The 9,384-nt window shown below is 38.4% G+C and overlaps 1 protein-coding gene across 2 annotated transcripts in view; it reads right to left on the reverse strand.

Annotated features, from left to right (window-relative positions):
- LOC150074894 (vacuolar protein sorting-associated protein 11 homolog) overlaps nt 1-8,504 on the reverse strand; it is a 612,407-nt gene extending 603,903 nt beyond the window's left edge. For both annotated transcript variants that reach the window (XM_090389417.1, XM_090389418.1), the window contains exon 1: nt 8,405-8,504. In XM_090389417.1, the coding sequence (XP_090245543.1) occupies nt 8,405-8,419 (15 nt within the window). In that variant the 5' untranslated portion in view covers nt 8,420-8,504. The remainder of the gene's footprint in view (nt 1-8,404) is intronic.
- Nucleotides 8,505-9,384: the final 880 nt, after the last annotated feature.

Genomic DNA, 9,384 nt, shown 5'->3' on the forward strand with positions numbered 1-9,384 from the left:
ATGTACAAATACAGCCTAACATTAATATCCAGACATCTACATAAATACAAATAACTTTTATTGACAGGTAAAAACTAATAATGTGTGCTGATACCTTTAGCCATTAAGACAACCTCTAGTCTCCATGGAATACTCTCTATCAATATTTGTTAATGTCCTCCAATATTTTCCATCCTTCAGCCTTAAAAGCTGCACCCAGTTCAGCTGTTTTATTTGAGCAGTCTCTCCTCATATGTGCACCCAATAAACCAATTCAACCCAGAGGTTCTCTATAGGATTCACATCAAGGCTGGCCCATCCAACTTTTTGATGCTCACGTCATCAAACCAGTCCATCTTAATGCAAGCAGTATGACAGGTGGCACTGTCCTGTTGATACAGGTATAAGCCTTCTCCGACATGCTGCCACAATATAGGTAATCATTATTGTCCAGGACATCTCTAGATAAACATTGGCATTCGTGATTTTGTCCAAAACAACCCATGGTATCGGGCCAAACCATGGAAAACAGCCCCAGACCATCAAGCTGCCTCCACTAAACTTCACAGTCAGGGACATACAATCCGGCAGGTAGCTTTCTCCACATATCTAAGCATGACCATCAAAATCTGGTAGACAATGTACCACAATTTGCTACTCCAAAACACAGCTTTCCATTGGGCTATGGTTCAAGAACAGCAGGCCTTGCACCAGACTAGACAGTATCTGGCATTAGTTGTGGTGATTAGTGGGGCTTGTGGATGGCTGCACAAACATGGTAACCCATACCATGCAGTGTGCTACACTACTAGTGCAGACATCTGTACCAATCATCGGAGGATCGGTGGACTGTTATGATGTCAACCTGCATTCCAAGTGGAATATTCTTTGCAGGGCTCTTCTGTCAAGTTCTATCAGCATCAGAGGTTTTCCAGGTTGTTTCGTGGTTCAGCACCAGTCCACTTCCACTTACAGATCACACCACTAATTGTCAACCTATAGATCTTCAGTGCCATTGAAATGTAACGTACTCACTGATTGCTTAAGTGGCACCCTATTATCTTTACACGCTGGAAATGTACTCCATAGATCACAGCATCTTGCATTCTTAATAATATTATTGCATCCTCGAAAGCCCAAGAGCATATTTATATTTGTGTCTGACATGCAATGTTTAGGTAGGACATGACCAACTATCAACAGAGTGGCATCTGGATATTAAAGCTAAGGTACTGGATATATCAAAGCCTTAACCACAGACAGAGGAATTGGTTTGAGACTTTAAAATAATATGCCAATCTGTTCAGTAGGAGAGCATGTTTCAAACCAGAATTATAAAGACACATGATAGTGATTAATTCACTTTCGCACTTATGTTGCACAAACAAAAAAAAAAAAAAAAACACTAGTTAGCATTAACATTAGTAGAGACATATGATACAAGAAAGCAAGCTTATATAGCATCAGCCAAAAAAAAAAAAAATAATAATAATAAAAATAAAAAATAAAATAAAATAAACCCCTGCCCATTCACCCATCCATTCACTCCAAATGTTTGTCTAGTTCTGCCTTGAACTTATTTAAGTTGCTGACCTCCACTACAACTGATGGAAGTTTGTTCCAACTATCAACCACCCGCTGGCTAAAGGCGAATTTCCACACATCTATTCTACAATTGTCTTTCCTCAATTTGAATTTATGCCTCCCTCAGATGAGTAAGCTGAGCAAGAGAAAGAATCCATTAGCACTGAGCTTGCTTAATCCATTCAAGGCATTATACACCTCAATTAGATCACCTCGCAGATGACTAGTCTCCAGAAGCTGCAATTTGCAGAACTTAAGCCTATCTTGGTAACACCAACCTTGTTTCATTCACCAATCTCGTTGCCCTTCTCTGTACTCATTCCAGCAGCTCAACATCTTTCCTAAAATGAGGCTTCCAGAACTGTATGTGGCAATGGTCAGGTGTGGCCTGACCATTGCCTTATACAAGGGGATAATCACCCCCTTATCGCCACTAGCAAAATTCGTGTATACCATTGACAAGACACCATGAGCTACTCAGAAAATTTCATATCTGACTGCACAATTACCCCCAGGTCCTTTTCATTCTCTATTACCCTGAGTGTAGTATCATCCAGTTGATATGTTACTCTGTTGTTACTGCAACCCATATGCAGTACTTTACATTTGTCAATGTTAAACTTCAGTTGCCACTTCCCAGCCCATCTGCTCAAATTTTCCAGATCCTGTTGCAGTAGAGTGCCATCATTACTGTCATTAACAACCCTGCCAACCTTCGTATTGTCTGCAAACTTAGACATTAACCCTGATATACCTTCATCGATATCATTGATAAATACTGAAAACAACAATAGGCCCAACACCAAACCGTGGGGGATCCCACTAATAACATTAGTCCATGAAGAGCAGTGTCCATTGATAACCACTCTGTCTTCCCCCACTCAACCATCCTCTTATCCATTGTAGCAACTTGCCCTTAATGCCATACTGCTCCAATTTGTATAGTAGTCTTCCATGTGCCACATTATTAAAGGCTTTCCTAAAATCCAAGTATATGATATCAAAATTATTCTTTGCATCCAGTTCCTCTGTGACCACATCATAGTATACAATCAAATTTGTCAGACAAAACTTCCCCTTAACAAACCCATGCTGTGTCTGAACTATAACTGCAGCCTTGTCTAGATGATCCTGCATCGCTTCCTTAACCAGTGACTCTATTATTTTCCCTCGAACAGAAGTTAGACTAACAGGTCTGCAATTACCCGTGTCACCCTTTGCTCCACCTTTGTGAATTAGGGACACATTTGCGCCCATCCAGTCCATGGGGACCTCCCCTGAGTCCAAGGAAGCTTTCATAATTAATCTAGTCCTTGGTGAGTATCTGTCACCAAAACTTCTTGCTCAATTACAGTGGGTTCCTCTTCATCACTACAAATTTCTAGTTCCATTAGGTCTGCAATGAATTCCTCTTTTTCGTACATATCCTGAAACACAATATCCACATTCACTTTGGAGTAATTTTTAAAACATGTTTCTTGTAAAAGTTTAGATGATGATGCACACACATACTCAAAAGTTTCTTCACTATTATCAGACTGTTCTCACAATTAAGAGGAAGAAGCATGCAAAGCATCAATCATTACATTATTCAAGGTGACAAATCCAGAACATTTCAAAGCAGTAAGAGATCACCTTTTGATCAGCCTCATCCTATGCTGAAAGATATAAATATAATACAAAATCTGTGTGTCTGCAGCACATAGATTTTGCATTGTTTTGCTTCCGAGACATAGCAAAACTTGCTTTAATAATAGCATTCTCTGACAGTTTCCCTTAGAGTGCTGAATTACACTTTTATCAGGTGGCCAAATGAGACACATTACGTGACAGGTACTCAATAGTGACTGCATGTAAGCCACTAAACATAAGCACATAAACTCACTTGGCAAGAAGGGATGCAATTAACCATAAACAGCAAAATTTTTTATATTATCCCACTCACCTTGTAATCTAAGTCTGATTCATTCATCGTAGATAGTTGATGACATGCAAGCCTTTAGTTTGCTCAATAAATAGTCAACAATGTCTTCAAACTCTTTAAAGCACTGAAGGATTCTAGACTTTCCCAATCATTAAGCTTCTCTGAGGTAGAAATGTTTGCCTTAGGATGATGATAATCCGTTGTTTTGCCTCTTGTCTGTCACTACATTTCTCACTTTTAAACAAGCACTTTATAAAAAAAAAGTTGTTTTGTCAGCATTGAAGATGTCATTCTGGTCATATGTCAACAAAACATTTTTTGAACAAGTCTCCTTCCATTCGTTCATAGCTTAAGTGTCAATGACTGCACTTTCATCTCACTTTTTTTTGAAGACAACCCATGGTGAGTCTTAAATTTCTGGAACCATCCATCGGAAGACGAAGTCTTCTTCATCTAATGGACAAATGATTCAGCCTTAGTTTTTAAAATATTTCTATGGGAACATATTTTGCACACTTCATCAATTGCCATTCCAAGCGAACCTTCTAAGATCCAGATACTTTGCCTTTGGTGCTTCTTTGGTGCTTTCAGTCTTTTTTTCAATCTTTTAGAATCCTGAACCGTACACTCTTGTGAATGCTGACAGTTTAGAGTTGTTGACTTAGAATGCACACCATTACCTACAGCTGGTAAAATCTTAATTTTGTCTGTGTTGGGCAACACTACCTGCTTTGTAGGAGCCACATTGATAAACAGTCTATACATAATGTATAATAAAATAAACTTTAGTTTAAGTTAATTCTATTAAACTAGCAAATGATTTCTCATGGTCAGCCAGAAATCTCATCATTAGCTTCAATAATTCATCCATTCAATTTGATATGCAAATATTGTAATAAACAAGTAAAAACAAAAGTATAGGAGAGGAAAATTTTAAGTCACTACAAATAATTCATTCTTCTTTCAAGGTCATTACAACCAATGCAAAACAGCATTAGATTAATGGTAAATCAGCAGGGACCAACCACATGATTGTTGTGTGTCGGGAGAGGGTCACCATAAAGGTCTACAACTGTACATCACTTCTCATTGTTTCTGATATTCAGATGTTACAGTTAATGATTTTTTAAGCCATCAAAAAATGTTCCTAAAACTTATACTGAATAAATTTTTATTAAATGTACTACAAGTGTGAACTACCATTTACTGAATAACTATTTAAAATGATTCCATAACATGTAAAAGTTGAGTCTGGCAAGTTAACATACAACAGACCTTTCACTGCAATTAAGAGCCGATTGAAACTACTTGTTGTCCATCTACTGATTCAAATACCTTTTAACTCCTTTTATTATTTATTTATTTATTTTACAAAATGAATATTCTACAAACTATCAGCAAAAACAAAAGGAATGACGTACTACCCTACCGAGTGGTAGGGTAGTACGTCATTACGGCATTAAGGTATTACGGCATAAGTTACGATACGCCGCACCACTCGGCTGTGCAAGGATGAGTACATTCTCCTAACACAACCATATTTTGAGTATAAAAAATGGAAACTACAAGAGGAAACTCTGCACAATAGAAGTTGGTGATTGCGAACTATCGAAAACAGAAGGTGCACACTAAAATTTACATGTTACATAACATAGTTATGACATAAGGTGGGAGGGGATAATTCCGAAAATCCCCTCAATTAATCATGCAACAATTTCCAAGACCACTGCACTGTTCTGACAATTACCAAGTTGAGGTTCTCTACCACTGTGCGAAATGCAGTACCTCACTTCAATACGTGCAAAGCCCAAAAATCGAGCTTCGGTAAACTGAATGCAGCCATAAAAATTACGTGAAACACACCCATAAAAATTACGTGAAACACACCCATAAAAATTCCTTGCGTCATTGATTAGATTCGAAGTCAGATCTTTTCCACCCAGTAAGGGGAGTATGGAGATAATACCAACTGTGCTACCTCCGTAGCCAGGTGGGAAGGAGCAGCAGTGCTTAGCACACGTTTCTTGATTAGACCGGGGTTTGAGCCCGCCACCACCAAATACGGAGAATGCGGAAAGGTCAGGAAATGACCACCGCATATCCCAGAGCAATATGGCCTTAGTTGCTAATGCTCCTAAAAAAAAAAAAAACCCAACAACAACAAGGGCAAATAATGCAGGAGTTGAAGGGCATAGCAATTTACCAGTTTAAAACCGAAGATAATCTTAGAGGCTATTTCCAACTACCAAACACCTGTATTCGCATAAAGTCACGAGTATTTTGCATTTACATTCACACATGAGGAGTTATTAAGGGAGGAAAATGCCGGAAGTTTATCAAACTTTAACAGGATGCTTAACGATTTTGTAATAAATAAGAGCAAAGTGGAGGAGAAATTGTTGAAGTTAAACATAAGAAAGGCACCTGGGATGGCCAGTTATATTAAAGGAGGCAGCAAGGAAAGAAAGGAAATCCTTAGCCATAATTACGACAGCATCCTTGGACACAGGGGAAGTCCCCACGGAATGGAGATGTGCAAATGTATCCCCCAATTCACAAAGGGAGATCTAAGGGTGACACAAGTAATTACAGACCAGTTAGTTTAACTTCCTTTCAAAGGAAAATAATGGAGTCACTGGTTAAATATGCATTGCAGGATCATCTAGACACTTGCAACAAAGGTACAGGGATAAAAGAATTTCAGAAAGCATTTAATGTTAAAGACGCACTTTGGAGTACAGCAAAGTCCTGGAACAATGTAGCCAAGGATACTTTGATAAACAGCTGGCATAAACTGTGGCCATCTAACTTATTTCTTGATGGTGATGATGAACCTGATTTTTGTGGTTTTTGTATGTCTGGTGAGGAAAAAATAGTGAAGAATTTATTGGAATATGCAAAAGGCTTGTCATGTGATGTAGCCAAGTCACTTGATGAAGGGGCTATACAAGAGTGTATAAACATTGATGGTGATGCTCCGTTTGTGTGTGCTCCAACTCACTGATAGTGAAATTGTAGATATTAGTATTAGTAATGGCCACATGGTGCAAGAAAGCCTATAGCTTAAGCTGCACCAGCCAAAAAAACAAAACAGTATTTATTACCAAATATGGTAATGAATACTGATAAGAATAAATCAGATGAGAGTGATGATGACAAGGGTGATGACAGTGCACTGAAAGAAGCAGAGAAAGTGTCTATAGATAGGTGCATCAGGCTGACTGAGGAACTGATTCGGGGAATGGAGCAAAAGAGCTTCATCAGTGAGCAGCACATAATGTGGATGTATAAAATACAAGAGGTTTTCATTAAAGAAAAACCAAAATAAAAGAAACAACAGAATCTGCAGGGCATAATTCCAAAGATCAACCAGAAACTTTCAAGTGAAGTTCAGCCTGAGCCTCAACCTTCAACCTCCAATACCTGACACCCCAGATGTTGAATTGTCTTCAAATGAGGATTAGTGCACTAATATTGATTAAACAGACCCTGCTTCAGAAGTGTATTAATTTGTATCTGTTAAATACAATTTTTTCTTTACTTTTCATTGTTCATTTTATATTTTAAGTATATATTAAGCCTTGATCCAGAAAACCGGAAAATGCAGAAATGCGGGTCACCTCCGGTCAAAAGCTTGCCAGATAAATGGTCCAGTACCTGTACTTGGATTTCAGGAAAGCTTTTGACACTGTTGCATATGAAAGACTACTGTACAAATTGAAGCAGTATGGTATTAAGGGTAAGTTGCTACAATGGATAAACGGGTGGTTGAGTGGGAGAAGACAGAGAATGGTAATCAATGGATGCTGCTCTTCGTGGACTAATGTTATTAGTGGAGTCAAGCAAGGTTTGGTTTTGGGCCCACTGTTGTTTTGTATATTTATCAATGATATTTATGAAGGTATATCAGGATCAATGTCAAAGTTTGATGATGACAGAATGGTTAGCAGGGTTGTTAATGTCAGTGTGCTACTTCAAGAGGAACAAAAAAAATTGGGGAGATGGGCTGTGAAGTGGCAACTGGAGTTTAACATTGACAAATGAAAAGTACGGCATATGGGTAGAAATAACCCCAGGGACTGGTACGTATGGGCTTGGCACATCCAGGGTCCTCAGTTGGATATCACAACTCTTTGGTTTCTAGGTGATTCCTTTCTACTTTTCTCTCTCTCTCTCTCAGGGTAACTGAAAATTTTTTTTTTGGCTGGTTCAGCATAAGCCTCAGGCTTCCTTGCACCATATGGCTAATAATAATAAATAATAATAACTCCAAACAAACACACCAACTGTGTGGTACTACACATAGGATGGTAGACAATGAAAAAGATCTGGGAGTAATTGTGCAGTCAGATATGAAGTATTCTGAGCAATTCAGACAGGTTGCAAGAGCAGGTCATGGGGTATTGTCAATGATATATAGGAATTTTGCTAGTAAGGCAAAGGAGGTAATTATCCCCTTGTATAAGGCAATGGTCAGACAACACCTTGAGTACTGTGTACAGGTCTGGAGACCTCATTTTAGGACAGATGTAGAGTTACTTGAGCCTGTACAGAGAAGGGCAACAAGATTTGTGAGGGGAATGAAGGGGTCCTCTTATGAAGAAAGGCTTAAGTTCTGCAAACTGCTGTGGCTAGAGACCAGGCACCTGCAAGGTGAACTGATTGAGGCGTATAAAGCCTTGAGTGGGTTGAGCATGTTGAATTTTTTTTTTTTTTTTTGGCTGATGCTACATAAGCTTAAAAGCTTGCTTTCTTGCATCACATGCGTCCGTTACTACTACTAAAACAGCAGGAACAATCTGAACGACATGGTCATGTTTTTATTTGTTGAATGCACAGTAAAATAAGCTCCTAAAATTACATAAAACCTCATTCCATTTATTTTACACAACTTCAGAGACACTTAATGCACCGTACCTGAAGAAAAGCCATTTTTCTAAGAGGTCAAAATATTTAATATATAAAATTAAAAACGAACGACGACCAACTATACACAAATCAACATTATTGAATGCTCAAATCGCCTCCCATAAACGAACAACGACCACCTAGTGGATGAAACAGAATACAACAAATAATAAATGAACCACGGTATTTAGATGAAGGGCTCTAAAATGAATCGTTTCTTTAGCAAGCGACTTTTACAGACATAATTATCTATCAGGGTCAGAGGCGGATTTAACGGCGGGCACACCGGGCGCGCGCCCTGGGCCCGACTTCTGAAGGGCCCACGCAAAACCCCAACAAATTTGTTGAACATATTAGTTCAACTAATTGGGGAAACCCCTGGTGCCGTTTGACCCTAAACACACTAATAGTTGAACTAGTCTGCGCGTGTAGCACAGTGGAATCGTCACCGTCCTCCCCACACCGGGTGGAAAAGACCTGGGTTCGAATCCCGTGATGACGCGAGGAACTTTAATGGGCTTTTTTCACTCCGTGGCTGAGTTAGTTGGTCTCAGGCGTAGATAGCAACGTTTTTCTCCCCAGTAACTGGGGTTTTTTCGTCCAGAAAAACAAGCAAATCAACCATAGAACATACGCAATTTACAGACACAAAATACGGGTTAATGTATTTAATTACGGGCAACCCTAAAATAATATATAATATAATAGTTGAACTAATATGTTCAACTATTAGTTCAAAACTTTGTGATTATTATTATGCTATTATTAATTATATTATATATATATTATATTCAAATTTTATTGGAAATAAAACATTAATAGTACATAATATTTTTTATTTATTTTAAAAAATGGTTAACTTATATTTTTATTTTCCCCGTCTCTCTCTTTTTTTTAAGGGGCCCAATATTTTCTTCTGTGCCTGGGGCCTCAACCCACCTTAAACCGCTCCTGATCAGGGTAAATGGAATAAAAAAAATTATCATATT

Source organism: Mastigoproctus giganteus, unplaced genomic scaffold (genome assembly GCF_048544385.1).
Source record: "Mastigoproctus giganteus isolate SK-2022 unplaced genomic scaffold, ASM4854438v1 scaffold_16, whole genome shotgun sequence".
NCBI lineage: Eukaryota > Metazoa > Arthropoda > Arachnida > Uropygi > Thelyphonidae > Mastigoproctus > Mastigoproctus giganteus.